Source organism: Callorhinus ursinus, unplaced genomic scaffold, assembly GCF_003265705.2.
Source record: "Callorhinus ursinus isolate GAN/ISIS: 27379988/994484 unplaced genomic scaffold, GSC_fseal_2.0 scaffold23, whole genome shotgun sequence".
NCBI lineage: Eukaryota > Metazoa > Chordata > Mammalia > Carnivora > Otariidae > Callorhinus > Callorhinus ursinus.
Window position 1 is genome coordinate 1,760,694 of NW_027397085.1, and position 24,906 is coordinate 1,785,599.

The 24,906-nt window shown below is 35.8% G+C and overlaps 1 protein-coding gene across 1 annotated transcript in view; it reads right to left on the reverse strand.

The window, feature by feature from the left end:
- Positions 1–3,381: 3,381 nt before the first annotated feature.
- SCAMP1 (secretory carrier membrane protein 1) overlaps positions 3,382–24,906 on the reverse strand; it is a 113,107-nt gene continuing 91,582 nt past the window's right edge. Inside the window, exons 8-9 of the mRNA XM_025892687.2 lie at positions 21,555–21,672; positions 3,382–6,177 (exon numbers count right to left, since the gene is read on the reverse strand). Coding sequence (XP_025748472.1) covers positions 6,013–6,177; positions 21,555–21,672 — 283 coding nt within the window. The 3' untranslated portion in view covers positions 3,382–6,012. The remainder of the gene's footprint in view (positions 6,178–21,554; positions 21,673–24,906) is intronic.

Consider the following 24,906-nt stretch of genomic DNA (forward strand, 5'->3'; position numbering starts at 1 on the left):
AATAAAACCCAAGCTCATAGATACAGAGAACAGACTGGTAGTTGCCAGAGGAGGAGGGTATAGAGGGTAGGGGAAATGGGTGAAGGGAGTCAAAAGGTACAAACTTCCAGTATTAATATAAATCATGGGGATGTAATGTACAGCATGGTGACTACACTTAATAATACTGTAGTGAATATTTGAAAGTTGCTAAGAGAGTAAATCTTAAATATCATCACAAAAAAAAGTTTTGTAACTATGTATGGTGATGGATGGTAATTAGACTTTGTGTGGTCATTTCACAGTGTACACAAATACTGAATCATTATGTTGTACACCTGAAACTATTTTAATGTTACATCAATTATACCTCAATAAATTTTTAATTAAAAAATAACATGACCCATGCATATAAGGGTAGCTATACAGGTATTAAATGTTATAGAAATATATTGAGAATATGAAAAAAGTTCAACATATATTCATATCATAGTTTTAAAAAGATTACAACCCACTTAAATTCTCCTTTTCTAAGTAATAGGAAACCAACTCAAGATAGCTCAGAGAGAAAACAAGAGTAAGAGTATTACTGGGATAATGGGATGAAATATGGGTGACCTACTGGGCCTCATACAGGAAATGGAAAGCTATTAGGGTATTTTTTATGTGTTTCATCCTACTTGTGCATTTTTATCATTTAATGAGCCAAGTCTAAGTCGCTATGGCTAGATGACAACTTGTACCAGTGTGGTCTTAAGGGGCCCAAAGAGATGAGGCTTATGAGAGCTAGATAAACACCCCCACAGGACCTATTACAAGAATGCGGAAGGGAAACTTATTTTTTAATTTTAGGATAAAAGTTGTCTTCCTAGAAAATTAATAGAAACATATAAGCCAAATTTTAATAGCAGTTATTTATTGGTATAAAATTATGAGCAACTTTATCTTCTTTTGCTTATATTTTCTAAAATTTATGTTGAAGTGTGTATTAATTTTAGTTTTAGAAGCTAAACTATCAGGCCATTATGACATAATGCTAAAGGAGGGAAAATAAGATTAAAAAATCCAGTTTATATTCCTTAATTCTCTAAAAAAAAATGTATGCATAGAAAAAGGATAAAAAAATACAATAAAACATTGGCAGTGATATCCCTAGATGACAGAATTACATATTATTTTTTTCTCATTCATTATTTTCCAACTGTTTTCTAACAGGTATATATGACTTTCAAACTAGAAAAAATTAGTTTGAGGAATGTGTATGACCAGCGGACTGAGTTTTTGTGTAGACTATAATTTTGTAGGAACTACTATGACCAGATAAAAGACAGTGATTTTTGGCTGAAGAAACAGCTGAAGAATACCATAAACTACTACCAGTAACAACTACTCACAACTATGATTTATCTTGAGAATCACTGGCCTACAAAATATCGAATGAGTTCTGGAGGAATTCTAGGATTACATGTAAGGGGTATAAATAACTAAAGAATTAAAAAATAAAATTTGCATCCTATGATTCTACAAATTGTAACTGAATAAATGTAGAGAAAATAATATTCAGACTAATCTTATACAAGCATATGAAACATTACTAAGTTGAAGAGGATTAACTACTTTTTGTCCTGTTAGAGAAAAAATGGGTTTTAGTGGCAGGAAGGTTTTAACTACACCATCAGCCATACAAGCCCAGAAAGATATAAGCTGATGGGGCACCTAGCTGGTGCCTCAGTCCACAGAGCATGCTACTCTTGATCTCTGGCTCCTAAGTTCAAGGCCTACATGGGGTATAGCCATCACTTAAGTAAATTAAAAAACAAAAAAATTAAAAATTAAAAAAAAGATAAGCTGAAGAATAAATCAAGATTTAGATAAACATAAAATTTAACACTCATTACACTGCTACATGGTGGCTCCTATCTCCCTTGCCATTTGAAAATATAAACAGTGCTAAAGAAAACTCTACAGGTTGAAGGCTTTGTCTTACCAAAACCACAAAGTTAAACTATAAATATGAAACTGACAGGAAGGGTAAAAACACTAGAGAAGGGTCTTTCCCTATTTTCCTAGAATCTTTAAAGATATTTATCTAGTATAGATTAGTGGCAATGTCTGGTTTAGAAAATTTCTATAGATTTCTTTCTAGCTCTCTCTGTACTGTGACAAAGCCCTAAAGTAAGGTTTTAAAACGCCCATCAATACAAAAAACACACTGTTTTATAAAATGTACCCAAAACTTCTAGTGGAAATAGTTCACTTTCCATAATATTTAACAATTGAGATGTAACTTTTTAGTTTAATAAACAAGTTTTTAAAACAGCTCTAATGTTTTACACTATATTATTCTACTCTAAATAAATTTATACTATGGCACTTGAAAATCTATCAAAGTAAGGCATTTTTTTATTTTTAACCATTATTTTTACATTAACCACTTTTATTTCACTTCTAAAGGTCTTAATCACATGGAATCAAAAAATCCCTCTAAACATTTTCCTTAAAGGAAAAATGGAAGGAAATACAGTGAAATGGTGTTTGACGGCCACAGTAATTCCAACGGGGGGAAATGTGCAAAACTGTAACAAACTCTGCATATAAACAGTTTAAACATAGATTTTTACCAGTAAAGACATAAAATTAAATGCTAATGTGTCAGCATTTTCAGAAAAAGACATAGCAATAACTATAAAAGCATTATGCTAGTACAAATAAATTACAGAAACTAATAAACTCAATTTAACATAAATTCCCCATAAAATGTAAACTATACATTAGCTCAACATGATTTATAGAAGAAGATATATCCAATAAAAATCCAAACTCACTTTTTGGATAACACCCAGAAAATTAAAAATGCTGGTCCTATTTTAATTTAACACATATTTCTCAAAATAAGATTCAACATGAACATTTTAGATTTGTACATCCTCTTTAGATAATCCAAGTGAAAAATCCAACAATACACAAATAGGTACTTTCATCAGTACATAAAACAGCAACAGGTAGCTAGGTTAGGAAACAGAACACAAGTTCAAGCTAATCAATACAATACTAGTACAGAAGCATCCATTTTAACCCACAAGGAAAAACTTGAGCCACAAAACAGGTTTTCCATTTTGAATCTAACTTCTAGATACTATGTGTATTTTGACCTTGAAGTGATCAAAATATATGAGTGAAGCTCATGTTCCATCACCTAAAAGGTCTAATCCAACAGAAAAATTGTCATTTTATGTTGCTCAGTTTTTAATGAAGCCTTTTATAGTATTTTGTTCAGCACATGATAGAATTATACATAGATTCTTTAAAAATCAAATGTGAAATTTCTATATACATAAAGCCCACAGCATAATCTCTACCTCTGAAATGCTAATATCGTGTTTAAAATTAGACAAACTAACATCCAGTAAACAGCATTTTATTTCATGACACTCTGTGTTAATACAATAAATATACAAAACTTCCAAACCACTGAAAACATGCAACATTAGAGAGACAGATGGAGGGCATTTATATAGAACCATGACGCTCCTTATGATGGCAGCGCAATATTACTCATTGACAAAATATACAAACATCCCTAAATAATCCAAGTCCCAAATTACAAATCACTGAGCAATGATTTTCCAGTGTTCAAATTTTAGTTTTAAATAAAATAGCCACAATTTAATATTGCAAACTGAAAAAGGACACGAATGCTTACAACAATGAAGACCATTTCATGACTGTGATACTGGGTCATGTTAGTATTAAGTATAAAACATTAAAAAATGCCAATCTCTTGCTGGAAAATGTGACCATTTACTCATTATTGTTAGGAGAACAGAGAATGTAAGAATTTAAAATCCCCATACCTTACCAAACTGTTATTGCCATCATTTTAATGCACATTTATATATTTTAAAAAACAATTTTCTCTCGTAAGCTTGTATGAACCCAAAGAAGTGGATTTTAAAACATTTTCCCCATCCACACACAAAAAGGTACTGTTGGTTTTAATTATTTGCTATTTAACAATGCTACCTTTGGGGATTTCTACAAGACAGACAGAAGCCTTCCTATTCTTGAAGGAAAGTATCTTAGTATTTTTCAAGTCTCTATATTCATTTGTAGTTGAAAGAAAAAAAGAAATGGGCTTGAGATATAAATTAATGATGAACATAAGTACTCCTATTATATTTTGTGGTTAATGTTGTGAATGTTTGTAAAATACACACCCAGTAAAGCACACTGTGATAAAACAGATTTCCAGTAAGATTATAGAATCTGACAAACTTGAACTGGCTTATTTGAGAAAGTAGGGAGATTATCACTGATCAGAAATACTCATAAAAACAGCTTTAAATTCATATTCTGAATCCTATTTTAAGCAGAATAAAGGAAATATCTTCCAAGTATATTACTTCAATTAATCCCAAATAAATCAAATGTAAACACCATCTAGATGGCTCCATGTTACCTAGTGTCACACAACGCTTCCCTCATAAATAGTGAGAACTCATCATCCCACCCCCAACGCTAAATTCATTTATCTCCAGGTTTGGGGAAAAGAATGAATTTATGCCCATTTGGTTGTTTTTAAAAAGGATCTGCAGTCTCAAATAATATAATCCAATAGACTATCCTTACTTAAAAGTCAAGTTAAAAAAATCACTGATTATTCTGCAATCTTAAGTTAGCTGATGACTTCCAAAACACAGTATATCATGACTTTATGAATGTCTTTGAGTCATTTAATCAGTATTAAAAATGATTCAAAGTTTCAAACCAAGTATACTGTAAGAATTAAATCCTATGCTGCATAGTAACAATTTTAATGTGGTTGTAGTCATAATTAATGCATTTAACTGTATTTGTATTTTCTTGTTTGGTGCAGGTTAAATGTTTTTTCTATTGCTGAAAAATTTTAATGTATTCAGTCTGTCTCAAAAATTGAAAGACTGAGGTGAATTAGGGATTCAAGTATATGTGAAACAACAGCGTCTTTTTCTTTTTAATCCCACTACAGATGACAGGCTAAAAGAAAAATCCCTGAAATACTGTATGTTCTTTTTGGACAAGGAGTTTGTCTAACTTTAATACCTCTGTTAAAAATCACACACACACTCCCCAAAAAAGAGCTGCCAAACACAATCTCAATTCAGTTAAAATGAGTAGCCACAAGAATATACCAAAGTTTCCATACAGTAATATTCTACTATGATACGAATACTGAAAATTAAAAAAAAAAAGTATTATCATTACTACATTCTATTTCATTGATTATCTACCCTTTTTTTTGGATAATGCACTGCATATTATGTTCTCAAATTGCATCCCAATAAATTTTTATTTAAAAGAAACTACTGCAGAAAACCACGTCTTTGATTCTACCAGCAACTCCCTAATCCTACAACCATAAGCAGTGCAGAAGCCAAAATACGAATTCTTTTAAGAAATGTGGTGCCCATGCAAGATCAGAGATTGATATCAAAATATCAACTACTCTAAAAAAGAAAAAAAGGAACAAAAATAAAAGGATAAAATTTACATGATCTACTACAAAATGCACACAGGCTCTTCACTGGTGACTAAAACTGCTAAAAAGCAAGCCAATTTTAAAATCCCTAAGTCCCTGATGGCCTATTTCTTTCAATATAAATAGGGAAAACGGAATGAAGTATCGCTTTAATGCTCTAGTATGTAATCCTTAAGTCTAAGATTCTTGAAAGACTGCAGCTAGTACTAAATGCATTTTTAATCATAAGTACCATATTAATTTCAGTGTGTCACCACTGAAATAATTTGCTGAACATTCATCCCCCAAAAAATATGGAGAATATTTGTGATATTTTTTTCTGCAGGGGGCACCAAAATGTTAAATTGCTAGGTAAATAATAAGACAAGGAAGTTTTTCTGGTTTTAGCCCATGCACAAGTGAACAGGAAATATACATGCCGTGTGTACTGTTTTGAACATAAAAATATTTATAGAATACAGTAACTGGAGAAAAAGTACAGTCAGAAGGTACCAGTGTTATTGTTGGAGGGTTCTCTAAATCTGGTTACCCTTGAAAGCATTCTGAGCCGCACTAGTTGCTGCACTTGAAGCTGCATTTGCAGCTGCAGTCTGGACAGTTTTGTTGGACATCACTCCTGTTGCAAATTCTTGCTGGGCTTTCTCAAAACTAGCACCTGTTGTGCGGTATAGTCCATGTACCTATGGAGGCACAAAAAAGTGGGACAAAGTAAGTGGTAACCTATACAATCATTTTCAGCAACTCTTCAATTAATCTCAACCTTATCCAGAGATAAAAGGACCAGACTGCAGCCATGATTCCTAGGGTCAAGAACATCAGCCACCACATTGGCACACAATATTGTATTTAAATATTTTCCTAACACAGACTTTTCCACTTTATCCCCAATGCAGGAGAGGTACTTATGCTTATGCTAAACTAAAAATAATTTTTAAAACTTCTTAACCAAGTGCAAAAGGCTATGTTTCCTGCTGTACTTACTTAAGATATTACAGAGAATGGTTTAAACACAAGAGACATTCAGACTTTGATTTATTAATTTACTATGTAAGACAATTCAAAGAGAATAATACCTTATCTATTTCTATGTTGGCTACATATGAACCACTAACCCTATTACAATCAAATGATATCATTTAATGTACCAAGCACTACTTATGTTCTTAGAGATACTTCTGCTATCCTCTCTCACTCTGTATACCATTTTACTTTTTGTGTACGGTGAAGTCCTAAAGGATTTACAAAGATAAACTTTTGGGAACTGTCCGTCCATACTGATTTATCATTTAAATCTTTGGGATTTATTTGCAAGAGCAAGGTTCAAAAATACTCTTTCTATTAGCATATGTTGCAAGATGCATAAACTATGAAGTGCAACAATAGCCAGCCAATTTAATATAAATTTGAGAAAATAATAAAACAAATTAGAATATTTATTACATGCCTACAAACTTGGGTGGGTGGGCGGAAGAGACAGAAATGCAACTTACACTGCATTTTGATGAAGTCTAAATAAAGCCTGCCTGAAATGCAATCAAAGCAGGTTTGGAACATCGGGGCATTGCACCCAAGTCAGTCTTTTTCCCAAGACTGGATAGGGACTGATACTCGTGGAGTAAATACGGAATGAGGAAAAAGAGAATGAATCAAAGATTTTCAAGTCAAGCTTAGATACTGAGAAGTTGTTTCAAGACAGAGAATAGACAAGACAGGTTGGTTTAGAGGGGAAAGGAGATGCTAATTTTAAACATTCATACATTCCACAAATGTTTGGATGCCTACTCTAGACCTGCCATAGCAGGCAGGGGAAGATTTGGTTTGGAGCTCAAGAGAGGAATGGGCAGGAAACAAGGACTTGAAAAGCAATGGCACATCAGTGGTAGCTGCAACTCTGACATAAATAAAATGGTCCATGGAGAAAAAAAAGAGAGAGTCAAGTACCAAAGTCTGTTAAGATACCAATATTTAGGAGGTACCCACAATAACAAGGAATAATTAAAAGAGAAATGGGAAAAGCCAGAGACTTTTTCACAGGTGCCAAGGGAAGAAAGCCACATTAAGGAATAAAGAGCTGCCCAGGGTGGAAGATAAAAATACCCAGACAGCCCTAAGTTCTTTTGACATAGTGGTGAAGGCAAATGCCATATTACAGTGGAACAAACTATAAAAGGGTCAAGGAATAAAAGAGAGTGCTGACAAGTACACTTTAGGTAAACCCTAAAATTATTTTCTTCTAGTACTATTGCACTATCATAATTTAATTCTTTTAATACTTAGAATGATGAGAAATGACTTTTTCACATGCTGGTTAACTGAACGTTATATTGCATCTCTTTTGTGTTCCCTTCTCTCTCCTAGGATAATCTTTATGCATTATCCAAAGTTATTGTTATGACACACAAAAATGGTTCCAAACAAAATTGCTGATCCTTGCTTATAAACACAAAGGGAGCTGAAATATTAATCTTCATAGTTTGTCATTCCATTATATGATCACTTCCTGTTCTGTAATTTTGATCAACACCTTCAAAAGCATTTCTTCATGTTGGGAATTTTCAGAATCACAAGTAATTATTTTTATTCCTTTTTAAAATTGTTTTTAAAGATCTATTTGAGAGAGAGAGAAAGAGAGTGCAAGTGGGGAGGGGCAGAGGGAGAGAGAGAGAATCTCAAGCAGACTCCTCCCTAAGCACAGAGCCTAATGCAGGGCTCCATCTCACAACCATGAGATCGTGACCTGAGCCAAAACCAAGAGTCAGATGCTCAACCAGCTGAGCTGCCCAAGCGACCTATTCTCTTTTTAAAACCAAGTTTTCTATGGAACATAAGAGATACAGATAAATTACCAGTCCTATATGTAAGAAAATGATCTCGAAACAGAGTTCATACGATTAAGCCCAAGAAAATGAAGTATGTTATAGAAATCTAATAAACCTTTACTTACTAGACCCTGTCACAGTGCAATGCCACTACAGTTCACTTGTCTGTCTCTCTTCCTTTCCCCCCAAGTTTAAGGGCATGTAATAAACAAATGTTTGTTCTAACTTGCTTTGTTATTTCCTTTCCCAGATGTGTTTTAAACTGAGTCCCTGAGGTTACATATTCAATGGGTTTCATACTTCATTACTTAAAAAATGTAATGCATAGTCCCAGAGCAGGAAGGAAAATAAAGGTAGAAGAACACACATTTCTCAGTAGTCCAAATCCATACAGACTCAGAGAGCCACCTAGAGGGAAAAGATTACATAAGTATTCAGTGCATAATGCTCAAATGCTGTATGAAATCCATTCTATCCATGTGAAAAGGGTGATTCTTTTATCAGTGCTCCAACATGACAGGCTAATTCTAAGTATCACCATCTTAAAAAAGCTCATCATTTCCCTGCTATGTTTCAGAGTGATATCTACTGATAGCTCACATTCCTTATGAAAGCTTTAAGATAAAATATTATAATTTTTAAAAACCGAACAGCTTAAATACTTGCTATTCTTCCAGTTACGAGAACTGCATTAACCTAAATATTTAGTTCTAGGAGCAACACAGAAAGAACACTAGATTTGGTATCTACTGATTCCACTACTTTCTACCTGGCTGGTCACCACATAAAACCTCAAGTTTAAGGGGTGCCTCAGTCAGTTGAGGGTTGAGCATCTGCCTTCGGAGTCCCAGGATCCAGACCCACTTCAGGCTCCCCGCTCCGTGGGGAGTCTGCTTCTCCCTCTGACCCTCCCCCCCCAATGCTCTCTCTCACTCTCTCTCAAGTAAATAAATAAAATCTTAAAAAAACAAACAAACAAAAAGCCCTCAAGTTTACTTCCCATGAAACAAGAGTGTTGCCCTGTCTCTCAAAGTTTTCCTAAGGATCAAATGAGAATTATATAAATATGTAATATGTAAATATGTAACAAAAATTAAAATTAACTTTTAAATATCTGTAGAAGAGTCACAGCCAAGATACAACTCCAGAAGGGAATCTTGCTTCCTCAGTGTATACTGTGCTGGTATATGACACAAAAAATTATGTACTATATACTATGGAAAGAACCATGGTACAGTACTTAGACAAAATAATCCAAACATTTATTTCCATTAAAGCTCAGAGAATATGAGTTCAAGAAGTGATGCTTTTATAAATATAAAGATGCCTGTTATGTCAAAATTATTTTAACTTTTTTAAAACCTGGGAAAAAATGAAGAAATGAATTTTTGAAATTTTCTTTCTTATTTTGAGTTTTTAAAAAACTTACCAATCTCTTAGTCTAATGTTTTCCACACTTGATCTTAGCCAAAAGGACGAGAAGCGATAGTCTAATGTTTCCATTAAACATTTCCTATAAACCATCTGTGAACTGCCCACAGACTGGGGTCAGATACCCCTCTGTAACCTCCTGAATTAATAGTCCAGTCCCACACTACTGAAATCCCACTCATCCCATGAGATATGAGCCTATCTCATACACTGCTGCCCTCTTTCTGCCTGACCTAGCTGTGGCTCTCCCTACTGTGAGCACCTGCAGTACACTGTACATCTTTTAGGGATGTATAACGTGCTTTTTCTTTTGTCGGGTTTGTAGGTATACATGTCTTATATCCCACATGCTTTTGGTTTCTTGAGGGGAAGGGCTAATTTCCACTCATTGTTATATCCCCTATAAGACAGAGTAACTTGCTGGGGCACCTGGCTGGCTCAGTCATAGAGCATGCAACTCTTTTTTTTTTTTTTTTAAGATTTTATTTATTTATTTGAGAGAGAGAGAATGAGAGATAGAGAGCACATGAGAGGGAAGAGGGTCAGAGGGAGAAGCAGACTCCCTGCTGAGCAGGGAGCCCGATGTGGGACTCGATACCGGGACTACAGGATCATGACCTGAGCCGAAGGCAGTTGCTTAACCAACTGAGCCACCCAGGTGCCCCAGAGCATGCAACTCTTGATCTTGGGGTCATGAGTTCAAGCTCCACACTGGGTGTAGAGCTTACTTTAAAAAACAAAAAACAAAACAAGAAAAAAAAAACATGACATAATGATTTGCAGTAAAAGCCACTATATAATTAATTACTTGTTTATCTGTTAGGGATTAAAAAAAATGGCCCCAAATTACCCTGTTTACAAAGTTACCAAGAAGTACAATACTGCTCTAGCAGACTGTATCTGTGTTACAAAGTAAATTGCTTAGTTTGCAATTACCTCACAGGCTGTTTTAAAAGTGAACATACTAGGGAACTTTAACACCCCACCACTTACATCAATAGATAGATCATTCAGGCAGAAAATCAGTCAAGGAAGGAGTGGCTGTGAAGGACACAGTAGGCTAGATGGGCTCAAGAGATACACACAGAACACCTCATCAAAAACAGCAGAACATACATTCTCTTCAAGTACACATGAACATTCTCCAGGATTACATATTAAGCCATAAAACAAATCTCAATAAATTTAAGAAGACTGGAATCATATCAAGTATCTTTTCTGACCACAATGGTATTAAACTAGAAATCAATTTAAAAAAACTGGACAAAAACATATATACCTGGAGGCTAAACAACATGTTACCAAACAACCAATGGGTCAACAAAGGAATCAAAAGGAAATTAAAAAAAAAAAACATTCAGACAAATGAAAATGGAAACCCAGCAGTTCAAAATCTTTGAGACACAGCAAAAGAAGACCTTAGAAAAGTTTAAAGCAATACAGGCCTACGCAAATAAACCAGAAAAATCTCAAACCATCTAACCTTATACCTAAAGGCACTAAAAACCAACCAAACAATGCCCAAAGTTAGCAGAAGCAAGGAAATAATTAAAGATCAGACTGGAAATAGACGAAATAGAGACAAAAATAGAAAAAAAAATCAATGAAACTAAGAACTGATTCTTTGAAAAGATAAACAGAATTGATAGATAAATCTTTATCAGACACATCAAGCAAAAAAGAGAGAGGACTCAAATAAATAAAATCAGAAATACAAGAGGACAAATTACATCCAACACTACGAAAATACAAAGGATTGTTAAGAGACTACTATGAAAAATTATATGCCAACAAATTGGACAACCTAGACGAAATGGATAAATTCCTAAAAACATACAAATTTTCCAAGACTAAATCAGGAAGAAATAGAAGATCTGAATAGACTGATTACTAATAATGAGAATGAATCAATAATAAAAAAAACTCCCAACAAGCAAAAGCTGAGGACTGGGTGGCTTCACAGATGAGTTCTACCCAACATTTAAAGAAGAGCTAATACCTATTCTTCTCAAACTAGTCCAAAAAACTGAGGAGAAGGAATGCTTCCATATTCATTCTATGAGGTCAGCATTACTCATTTGGTATCCAAAACCAAAGACACTACAAAAAAAAGAAAATTACAGGCCAATATTCCTGATGAACATATATGCAAAAATCCTCAAAAAAAAAAAATAAGCAACCCAAATTCAACAATACATTAAAAGGATCATTCACCATGATCAAGTGAGATTTATTCCCGAGATGAAAGATGGCTCAATATCTTCAAATCAATCAACATAATACACCAGATTAATTAAGTGAATGATAAAAATCATATGATCACCTCAATAGATGCAGAGAAATCATTTCACAAAATTCAACATCATTCATTATAAAAACTCTCAACAAAGTGGGCAAAGAGAGAGCGTACTTCAACATAACAAAGGCCATATATGACAAACCTGCAGTTAACATTATACAGAGTGGTGAAAAAGTGAAAGCTCTTCCTCCAAGATGAGGAACAGGACAAGGATGTCCATTCCTGCCTTTTTTATTCAACACAGTACTGGAAGTCCCTGCCACAAAAATCAGGCAGGAAAAAGGAAAAAAAAAAAAAAGGCATCCACTCTGGGGCGCCTGGGTGGCTCAGTCGTTAAGCATCTGCCTTCGGCTCAGGTCATGATCCCAGGGTCCTGGGATCGAGCCCCACATCGGGCTCCCTGCTCAGCGGGAAGCCTGCTTCTCCCTCTCCCACTCCCTCTGCTTGTGTTCCTGCTCTCCACTGTTTCTCTCTCTGTCAAATTAATAAAATCTTAAAAAAAATATATATTAAAAAAAAAAAGGCATCCACTCTGTTACTATTCACAAATAACATGGTGATATGTATAGAAAATCCTAAAGACTCCACCAAAAAAACTGTTAGGTTAAATGAATGCAGTGAAGTTGCAAGACAGAAAATTAATATACAGAAATCTATACACTAATAATAAACCAGCAGAAAGAGAATTAAGAAAGTAATTCCCTTTACTATTACATATCAAAAAAGAAAAAAAAATCTAGAAATAAACTTAACCAAAGAGGTAAAAGACCCATATAATGAAAACTATAAAACACTGATGAAATGAATTGATGTTGATACAAATGGAAAGATGTATCATGCTCATGGACTCAAAGAATACTGTTAATGTCCAAACTATCCAAAGCAATTTACATGTTCAATGCAATCCCTATCAGAATACCAACAGTATTTTTCACAGAACTAGAATAATCCTAACATTTATACAGAACCACAAAAGACCCCAAAGAGCCAAAGCAATCTTGAGAAAGAACAAAGCTAGAAGTATCACAATTCCAGATTCAAGCTCTGCTGTGAAGCTATGGTAATCAAAATAGTACAGTACTGGTGCAAAAAGAGACACACAGAATAATGGAACATCATACAGAGCCCAGAAATAAACTCATTCTTACATGGTTACTTAATCTGTGACAAAGGAGGCAAGAATATATAGTGGGGAAAAGACAGTGTTTTCAGTAAATGGTGTTGGGAAAACTGACAGCTACATGCAACAGAATGAAACTGGATCACTTTCACCATATATAAAAATAAATTCAAAATGGATTAAAATCCCTAATATAAGACCTGAAGCCATAAAACTCCTAAAGGAAAACACAGGTAGTAAACTCTTGGACATTAATCTTAGCAATATTTTTTTGGATATGTCTCCTTAGCCAAGTGCAACAAAAACAAAAATAAACAAATGGGACTACATCAAACTAAAAAGCTTTTTTCCAGTGAAGGAAACCATCAACAAAATGAAAAGGCACTATCTACTGAATGGGAGAAGATATGTGCAAATAATACAAATGATAAGAGACTAATATCCAAAATATATAATCAATATAACTCAAAAAAATAAAAAAACAATCCAATTAAAAAATGGGCAGAAGAACCTGAATAGACATTTTCCCAAAGACAACATACAAATAGCCAACAGCTATGTGAAAAGATGCTCAATATCACTAATCATCAAATGCAAATCAAAACCACAATGAGATACCAGCTCACACCAGTCACAATGGCTATCCTCAAAAAGACAAGAAATAACAAGTGTTGGCAAAAATGTGGGGAAAAGGGAACCTTCCTGCACTGTTGGTGGGCATGTAAATTGGTATAGCAACTATGGAAAAGGTCATGGAGAATTCCTCAAAACACTAAAAATAGAAGTACCATATGATACAGTCATTCCACTTCTGGTTATTTACCCAAGGAAAACAAACACTAATTGGAAAAGATGTATGAATGCCTATGGTTGTTGTAGTATTATTTACAATACCCAAGATACAGAAGAAATCTAAGTATCTTATGCTGATAAATGAATGGATAAAGAAGGTGTGTGTGTGTATGTATGTGTGTATATATACACACAATGCAATATTGCTCGGCCAAAAGAAGAATGAGATCTTGTCACTTTCAACATGGGTGGGCCTAGAAGGTATTACGCTAAGTGAAATAAGTCAGAGAAAGACAAATACTATATGATTTCACCTACATGCAGAATCTAAAAAACAAATGAGCAAACAACAACAAAAAAACAGAAAGAGACTCATAAATACAGAGTACAAAATGATGGTTGCTGGGGGGGAAGGGGTATTGCAAGGGGTCATACAGAAGTGAAGAGTGAAGGGATGGAAAAAATAGGTGAACGGGATTAACAGGTACAAACTTCCAGTTACAAAATAAATCATAGGGATGTAAAGTACAGCATAGGATATATAGTCAATAATTTTGTGTAACCTTTTATGGCGACAGATGATAACTACTTATCATGGAAAGTATTTCATCATGTTTATTTATTTTTTTAAGAGAGAGAGAACATGCATGTGCACGTGAGCAGGGGGAGGGGTGGAGGGAGAGGGAGAGAACCTTAAGTAGGCATCACACCCAGCTCAGAGCCCAAAGCTTACCAAACTTACCAAGGGCTGGGTGTAGGGAGAGCTATTGCTGTATGACTGCAGAGCGCTGCTTGGCATGACAAAAAGTCTTCAAAATAATGGTTACAGTTATATAACATTGTGAATGTAATTAATGCCACCGAATTGTACACTTAAAAATGATTAAAATGGCAAATTTTGTATTATATATCTCATCACAATTTGAAAAAATAAGGTAATATCAAAAACCATGAATTGTACATTTTAAATGAGTAAATTTAAATGATCGCTCAACATGATTTGTTAAAAATAATAAAGATTATTTAGATAAAATATCATATGTATAGCATTATAAATATTAGCAGAGCCAACAAATTTGAACATGCCTAAGTAAAGATGATTTTCAATAATTTAGACATATCAATCTTGACTTGGGATCTATTAAGATCAGAAAAGAATAACAAAATAAAAAGAGGGGGCAATCAGAAAAAAGTGAACATACTAAGGATACCACTCGAGGACAGGATATAAACAACTTGCTCAGAGTGCCAATTTTTCTAGGGATTCTAAAGTATTACTGTACCTACTGTGTGTCCCTTGGATGAAGATAACAAGCATGTGGACCTGCATTTTAATAGGCAATGTAAATCATCTGAAATTTATTCACCATCAGGAAAAATGAGTGTTGGATGATTCAGAGAAAGAGACAGAAAGACAAAAGAAGTATACCTATTTGTGACTATAAAAAAAAGTATAGTAAAATTATCAGCATTCTGTCCTAGATCCAAAGAAAGAAAGAAAGAAAAAAGAGGGAGTGAACAATAGCAGTGCTTTCAAAGAAAATGAAAGCATCGCTTTTAATCTAAGAAGACTTATTTACATGTATTTACATGCAATGTGTTTACAAAGCATTTACTATAAAACACCAATTTAACGAATCAATGAGACTTGTCATTATTCTGGATCATATACCTAAATTCTAAAGACTCACACAAAAGTATTTTCAGAATGGATATACTGACATTTAAAAAAAATTTCAAGCATTTAGGGAAACTTGTTTTTTTTTTTTAAAGTGAAATAAGTTTTTTCTTTCTTTTTTTAAAGATTTGAGAGAGCGCGTGACCAAGAGAGAGAAAGAGAGAGAGAGTATGGGCAGGGGCAGAGAGAGAAGCAGACTCCCTGCTGAGCAGGGACCCTGTGATTATGACCCAAACCGAAGGCAGTAATGGACTGAACCACCCAGGCCCCCTTGAAATAAATTTTTTCTAAAATTCTTTTGAAATGCTTAAAAAAATCAGTTAATTACTTTATTAATGTGAACACAAATGTCTATGAACAGTTTCTTAAATTTCATCAGAAAAATCATTCAAAAGTCCCCAAAGGAATACAAATTATGTATCATCTATTTATTTATCTCTTCCATACTAAGTTATTCTGGCTCTTACACCAATTAAAAGAAGAAAATTTTTGAATTCCCCTGGTATGATCCACTGAAAATACCTCCTCCTTAGTCCAAAACTATTACTTAATTCTATTTGTTTACTATGGAAAGAAGACCTTTTTAAAAAAAATACCTTTTAGAAACAATCTAAGTGAAAGTTTAAGAAATCTATCTGTGAAAGGTAAGGTAAATCTCCCTGCTCCCTGTTCCCTTATCTGTGAAGAGACAGATATTCCTACATTTCAATTTTTTCAAATTTCAATTATAAAATGACACTAGGAGAAAACAAAGGTACTATAATACTCATACTGGGCACTTTATACAGCAATGATTACTTACTCCAATTATGCAAGGCCAAATCAGAATGCCAAAAGAATTCTCAAAATTGTATTCATTATAATTGAAATAAATATATACCACCAAGCATGTTTAGCTGGGGCTGGAGACAAGAATAGTCTAACAAAATGCAACAATTCTTGAGTCAAATAGTGTGCATTGGGAACTTTTGGAGGGCATTAACTGTTTATGAAGAGCCTGACCCCTAGTGGTTAGCAACTATGGCTACAGAGGAAACAGCCAGTATGCTTTCAGCTGTTTGTTGGGCGTTTTTACTGGATCTCAATTTCTATCAAAAGTAAGAGAAATAGGAGCACCTGGGTGGCTCAGTCAGTTAAGCGTCTGCCTTCGGCTCAGGTCATGATCTCAGGGTCCTGGGATGGAGCCCCACTTCGGGTTCCCTGCTCAGCAACCTGCTTCTCCCTCTGCCTCTGCCGTTTCCCCTGCTTGTACACTCTCTCTCTCTCTCAAACAAAATCCTTAAAAAGAGAGAGAGAGAGAAATCCTTGCCACTACAAGTATGAAATCTGAGCTCAAATTATATTTTAGCTTATATTATCCTCATTTATTGTACTTCATAAAATCATACAGAAAATCATCTCATCTAAATTCCTATTTCATTAGAATATGAGATTCAGAGAAGTTCAGGGACTTATATTGCACTGACTGACAGTGAACACGTATAAAAGGAGTTAACTGGCAAGTTCTTCAACTATGAGGTAAAAAAAGGTCAACCAAAAGAAAGTATGCTGCACAACTCCCATATTAATACATTTAGTTGGGAAGCAGTCACAGTTCTTTCGAATGCCTGGCATACAATCAGCACAGCTCTAAAACTTTTCCTTTAATGGGTTGGATCTTAAAGAATTGTGTCCCTAGGGGAAAAGCTGCAGGTCAAAGACTTTAGAGTGCTGCACACAGCAGTCAGTTACACAGCTGTAGAATAAACACTTTCTCCTTCACTCTGACCGGATTAATCATCTGTGCCACATATGCACCATCACCACTGGTTAAAATCCCCCACATTCTTTCCTCAGCAGATCTGCAGTGTGTTCTACCCTCATCTCACTACCATACCCACTTTCTGGGCTTCATTTACATCAAGAAGTTATTACTTCCCAAGTCTAGAAATCCAGCCTAAAGCTCTTTCTTTTGCTCCCAACTTATACATCCAAAAGCCTACTGTGTATTTATACTTTGGTGCTCCAGCATTATTTTAAACTCTCTGGATTCAAAGTTGAAAACAACCTGATGCCCATATAGCTTCTCTCTCTCTCCATATATACATATATATGGAGATATATATGGAGATACACATATATATTATATATATTTATATATACATATGTACATATGTATGTATGTAGGCTCCATGCCCTGTGAGCTCATACATAGTGCAGTACTTGACACATGACACATGCTCATAAATGGTTAACAAATGAATGGAATCTGCAGCATACCACAAAACCCTCCACTGTACTCTAAACTTATTACATTTCTAGTTTTATAAAGCACCCCCAATGATACATATAGAATAATTAAAGAAATGTCCAAAGAGATGTTGTCATGGTCAGGTTTCTTTGGCTAGGCTATAGTCTTTGGTTATCAATCAAACACTAATCTAGGTGTTGCTGTGAAGGTATTTTGTGCACGTGATTATTAATCAGTTGACTTTAAGAAAATGAGTGGTTCTGAGTTATATGGGTAGGCCTGATCCAGTTAGTTGAAAGGCTTTAAGAACAGAACTGATGTTTCTCTGAGGAAGAAGAAATCCCACCTATGACTGGAACTTCAGCTTCCGCTTGAGATTTTCTGACCCTCCCTGACTGCCTGCCCGATGGATTTTAGACGAACCTAAGCCCCCACAACCACATAAGCCAATTCCTTTCAATAAATCTCTTCATTCTGTTTCTCTGATACAACACTGACTGACACAGGTATCTACTAAATAAAGGTAGACACTAAACCTGACCCTGTATATAAACTGATAAAGGGGTCAAGAAGACCAGAAAAAAATAGTTAATTTTAATTGAGAAAGCCCTGTGCTGTGCAACTTATGTTCCCTGTTTCACTTAACCCTCACCCTAACACTCTGGAAGTAGTTATTATTCCCATTCCTTCCTTCATTCAACAAATACTTTGAGTGCCTATCACATGGGAATCACTGCCAGTCACTGTTCCAGATGTAAGAAATATAACCTCAAAAAAAACAGACTAGGTCTCTGCTCTCATGGAGCTTAGAGTACAGGTGATGACACTGAACCTCTGTGGTTACAGAAGCCTGCCTCAGCTCACAAAGCGCTAAGTCAAGGCACCAGAATTTCAACCTGAGTGTATGGTTCCAAAGCTCTTGCTCTTCTAATTCATTCCAATGCTAAAAGACATGTTCACCCAGACGAACTTTAACAAGCTGGGTACCCAGAATATAAGGTATATAAAGTGGCTTGTGCCCAGATGCTGCAGTGAGTAATACCTACAGTAAGTTCCCCAAGAAAACAGAGGATGACCTAATCCTGGAGACAGGAGTAATGAGAAAGATTCTGTGAAAGAGGCATGAAGATCTTGAAAGAACACTCATAGGTCTTCAACTGGCATAGAAGATGAAGCAACCCAGGAGTCAAGAGGCCTAGCATGAACAAAAACTGGGACAAAGGAACATATGTGATATATATGAAGAAACTTAGAAATACAGTTTGACTAGAGGAGAAAGTCTGGATCCAGGAGCAGTAAAAGGTCAGTACTAGCCCTACTTCCCTTAACCACCAAAATCCCATTCCCAACCCAGTCCACTTCAAAAATCTTCAGAGTGCTGGGTTTGGGGTTTTTTTTTAGATTAACATAGTAACTACACACAAAACGGACTGAAGGAAGTTGGGAGTGTGAGTGATTTGCAAAAAAATTCTGGGCTAGCTGAGGCTGGGAATGGAGAGGAAGAAAAATATGAAAAAGATTCTAAGAAAATATCTAGGAAAGTGACTTAAGAAGTAACAAAAACACTGACAAAAGCAGTCAAAGTGCTGAAATAAATTTAAATGGAATCATGAGAAAATACTTAGCATCACCAAATTTATTGTAGGTACTTAATAAATGTTCCTCTTTTAAAAACAGCTTCCCTTAGAGGGGAGGGGGGTGGGGGGATGGGTTAGCCTGTTGATGGGTATAAAAAGAAAAGAAATAAAATAAAAATAAAAACAGTTTCCCTGAGATAAAATTTGCATAATCAACAATTTACCCTCTTAAAGTGTAGAATTCAATGCGGTTTAGTACACAACACTATAGTGTTGTGAATATATCATCTATAATCTAATTTTCATCACCACAAAAAGAAATTTCATGACCATAAGCAATCCTTCTCTGCCCTATTCCTGGTCAAAAACCACCAGCAATCTATTTTCTATCTCTAGAGATTTGCCTGTTTTGGACACTTCATATAAATGAAATCATATAATATGTGGTCTTACTAAATGTTTCTTGACTATGAATCTGAACTTCTGGAAGAAGAGTTAGTTCTGAGAAGGAATTGATGAGTCACTGACGCATTACTGTAAGATGATGATACTGTCCAACTGGAGACCTAAACACTCAGCCGATCAAGCAAGTACATTATTATGAAAAGCATCATGTCTTCCAACTCCAAGATTCTAGAGCACCCACGACAGAGAAGAGAAGGAACTCAAAAAATGGGAGAGATTGGGGCGCCTGGGTGGCTCAGTTGGTTAAGCGACTGCCTTTGGCTCAGGTCATGATCCTGGAGTCCCTGGATCGAGTCCCGCATCGGGCTCCCTGCTCAGCGGGGAGTCTGCTTCTCCCTCTGACCCTCCCCCCATCTCATGTGCTTTCTCTCTCATTCTCTCTGTCTCTCAAATAAATAAATAAAATCTTTAAAAAAAAAAATGGGAGAGATTGAAATCTCCAAGGAAAAAGATTATATAGCACAAAGAGGAGAACTGATTTCATTTAAGAAGACCTGTACTTAGGAGCTGGACAAAGAAATGAAGAAGAAAGAACAGCCTCAAAGGCAGGAGAATCAGAACACAATTACAAAGACTGAGGAAGAGGGGCCACCTGTAGTACAGAAGACTGCAGAGTTCAAGGAAAAAGGTAACTGCAAAAAGGCTACAGAATTTAGTAACTTTGGGAAGCTGAGTTTTGATAGTACATGTGTGTAGTACAGAAAAGAAGTAAAAGCTTTTAAGAGAAAAAATGAGTAGCAAAATATGGGCAGAAAGAACACAGCCTAGTCTTCAGAGTTCTGACAATAAAAGGCAAATGCACAAGAATAATATTTCAGGAGTGCCAAGTGTTCTTAAATATAAAGTACAGTTATTTCTAAGTATTCCTTGTACATATCCTCAAGTTACCAGACAGGGAAAAAATAAAGAAAAAACTGTTCTAAGGAATTATCTTCTTTAAAGGAAGACCCATCAAAAATCTTTATCATCTTAAAACACAGGGGTTATTCCCAGGGTTTCTATATCATGTAGAATCTACATGTTTGAACACATGTAGAATATCAAAAATACGTATCTGAGACACAGTAAAACTTTATATAAACAAATAAAACCATTGATTTCTCTCTCCCCCATGTAATGATTTTGTTAAGGCTAAGAAAACAGCCATGGGAATTTCATACGAGAAGTACAGCTAAGATAACTGGGCAGTCACTAAAAACAAATTCACGTTATAACCCAGTCCAAACCTGTCACCAGCTTACTTTATTTTCCTAATTTCATGTCTTTCAATTTTAAATACAAACAAAATGCACATTCCACACAAATTTACTTCTATGTATTAATCAGGCTAATATGCTTTATATTAAAAAAAAGAAATTAGAAAAATATTTTTAATTCCAAAATTTTTTATATGAGGTTGACTCCTCATCAAAGAAACCTTGAGCTAACAGGATTTTAAGATACTTCCTTTTTACAGGAAGTTAAAAATGTGATGAAGTTTTCTTTATGCTTAACTTATAATTGTAAAAGGTAATCGTAAGAGAGCACATATGCTCAAGATGAACAACAAAACAGCTTGAGGGTACAATGAATTGAAAGTAAAATGGGAAGATGGGAACTGAACATAAGATTAAGTATAAAAATTTACAGATGTACAAATCACTTACCTTTTTAAACATAACTAGCGAGATGACCGCTGATGCTGTGAAAAGTGCTGCTATGATTATCATCATAATTCCAACAGGAATACTTTGGTTGAGGCCAGTAAGGGATGAAATCCAACCACTGAGAAGTAATTTAAAAAAAAGTATAATTAGACAAGTAAGTGAATGCATGCTTTAAAAAAAAAAATAACATAGTAACCAATACATATTCAGCACTTATAAGCCAGGCAATATTCAAGATCTTCATATTAACTCACTTAATTTTCACAATTTCATAAGACAGATCCTGTTTTAAATCTCTATTTTGCAGATAAGCGTAAGTCAGAGATATTCACTAACTTGCTCAAAGTCACACAGCTAATAAATGGTATAGTCTGAATTCAAATCCAACAATGAGTACCAGAGCCTTAAGTGTGTACCACCACATTTTACTTTTTTTTTTCAGCACACGAACTCATTATTACCTTCAATTCTTTTTAAATTCTGCTTAATTATGAAAGAAAATATTTGCAAACTGTATATCCAACCAACAATTAGCATTGAGAATATATGAAGAACTTTCAAAGCTCAACAGTTAGAAAAAAATTCCATTAGAAAATGGGCAAAAGGGGGAGGAGCAAGATGGCGGAGGAGTAGGAGACCTAAATTTCGTCGTCCCAGGAATTCAGCTAGATAGGGAACAAACCACTCTGAACACCTACAAACTCAGTAAGACATCAAAGAAAAGAAGAGCAGCAACTCTCTGAACAGAAAAGCAACCACTTTCTGGAAAGTAGGACGTACGGAGAAGTGAAGCCAAGGCGATATTTGAGAAGATAGACGGAGGGGTAGGGGGCCTCCGTCAGCTGCTACTGGCAAGTGATAGAGCAGCAGGGCACAAAATCGGAACCTGTAGAAGTCAGCTCCGCTGAGGGGTCGCTCCACTGGCTGGGCGGGGTGTGGGGGGTGGAACCTTCGCTTGGGACAGTGTGGTCTCAGGACCCTCGGGGTCACAGAAAGACCGGGGGTGCCTCAGTGCGGCAGAGCTCCCAGGTATCAGAGCGGAGAAGCCGGGTGCAGAGACGGAGCCGAGGGGTTGCCATACACCGTGATCCGGGGCACAGTCAGGCCACTGCTCCTCCAGCAGGGACCCAACATGTGGCACACCGGGGAGACTCCCCTTCCGCCCCCGGGGAGGAGCAGCGCGGGAGCCCACCGTAGGGATCTGCTAGGTTTGGAGACTCCACACAGGGTCGGGTGCCAGTGACAGAAACGCTTGGTCACAGGCCCCGTGAGCATGGAGTGCGGCCGGAGACCAGGGAGACGAAGTGATTGACTGCTTTTCTCTGGGGGCTCACGAGGAGTGGGGCCCCAAGTTCTGGGCTCCTCCGGGGCAGAGACTGGGAGGCTGCCATTTTCACTCTCGTCCTCCAAAGCTGTAGGGAAAGCTTGCAGGGAACAAAAGCTCCCGAGAGCAAACCCCAGATTACTTAGCCCGGCCCCCGGCAGGGAGGGCAATTCTGCCTCCGGCAAAGACATTTGGGAACCACAGCAACAGGCGTCTCCCCCAGAAGATCAGCAAGAACAGCCAGCCAAGACCAAGTTTACTGATCAATGAGAATGGGAAAACGCCAGCACCAGGGGAATACTACACAGAGAATTCATGGCTCTTTTCCCCTATACTTTAGTCTTTCAAAGTTAAATTTTTAAATTTTTTTTCTATTTTTTTTAATTTTTCTTTTTCCCTTTTTCAACCATCTTATCAATCCCTTTTTTTTAAAAATCTTTTTTATTTTTCATTTTTAGAGTCATATTCTATCCCTTCATTGTAGTTAACCCTATTTTTGGTGTATATACATAAGTTGTTCTCACTTTAAAATCTTGGGATACAGTTTATTCTAACAGACCAAAATATACCCTAAATCTCTAGTGCATGGCTTTTTTCTAGTCTCCTATCTAAACACATTCTCCCCCCCCTTTTTTTAAATTTCTCTTCTTTCTTTTTTCAACCAACTTATCAATTCCTTTTATAAAATCTTTTATAATTTTCATCTTTACAATCATTCTATCCCTTCATCGTATTTATCCTTATTTTTGTACATATATACGTTTTTCTTTCTTTAAAATTTTGGGAGGCAGTTTTTTCTAATAGACCAAAATATGCCCAAAATCTAGTGTGTGGCACTGATCTATTCACCAGCCTAATCATATTTGATCATATTCTTTTTTTTTTCTTTTTTCTTTCTTTCCCTTTCTTTCCCCCTGGTTTCAGGTTGCTTCTGATTTGTTTAGCGTAAATTGTTCTGGAGTCACTGTTACCCTGTTAGCATTTTGTTCTCTCATTCATCTGTTCTCCTCTGGACAAAATGACAAGACAGAAAAACTCACCTCAAAAAAAAGAACAAGTGGCAGTACTGACTGCCAGGGATCTAATCAATACGGACATTAGTAAGATGTTGGAACCAGAGCTCAGAATGACGATTATAAAGATACTAGCTGGGCTTGAAGAAAGGATGGAAGATACTAGAGAAACCCTTTCTGGAGAAATAAAAGCACGAAAATCTAACCAAGTTGAAATCAAAAAGGCTATTAATGAGGTGTAATAAAAAATGGAGGCTCTAACTGCTAGGATAAATGAGGCAGAAGAGAGAATTAGTGATACAGAAGACCAAATGATGGAGAATAAAGAAGCTGAGAAAAAGAGAGATAAACAACCACTGGATCACGAGGGCAGAATTTGAGAGGTAAGTGATACCATAAAACGAAACAATATTAGAACAATTGGGATCCCAGAAGAAGAGGAGCAGAAAGTATACTGGAGCAAATTATAGCAGAGAACTTCCCTAATTTGGGGAAGGAAACAGGCATCAAAATCCAGGAGGCACAGAGAATGCCCCTCAAAATCAATAAAAATAGGTCAACACCCCGACATCTAATGGTAAAACTTACAAGTCTCAGAGACAAAGAGAAAATCCTGAAAGCAGCTCAGGACAAGAGGTCTGTAACCTACAATGCTAGAAACATTAGACTGGCAACAGACCTATCCACAGAGACTTGGCAGGCTAGAAAGGACTGGCATGATATATTTAGAGCACTAAACAAGAAAAATATGCAGCCAAGAATACTATATCCAGCTAGGCTGTCATTGAAAATTGAAGGAGAGATAAACAGCTTCCAGGACAAACAAGAACTAAAAGAATTTGCAAACACGAAACTAGCCCTACAAGAAATATTGAAAGGGGTACTCTAAGCAAAGAGACAGCCTAAAAGTAACATAGACCAGAAAGGAATAGAGACAGTATACAGTAAAAGTCACCTTACAGGCAATACAATGGCACTAAATTCATATCTTTGTAAATGGGCTAAATGTCCCAAT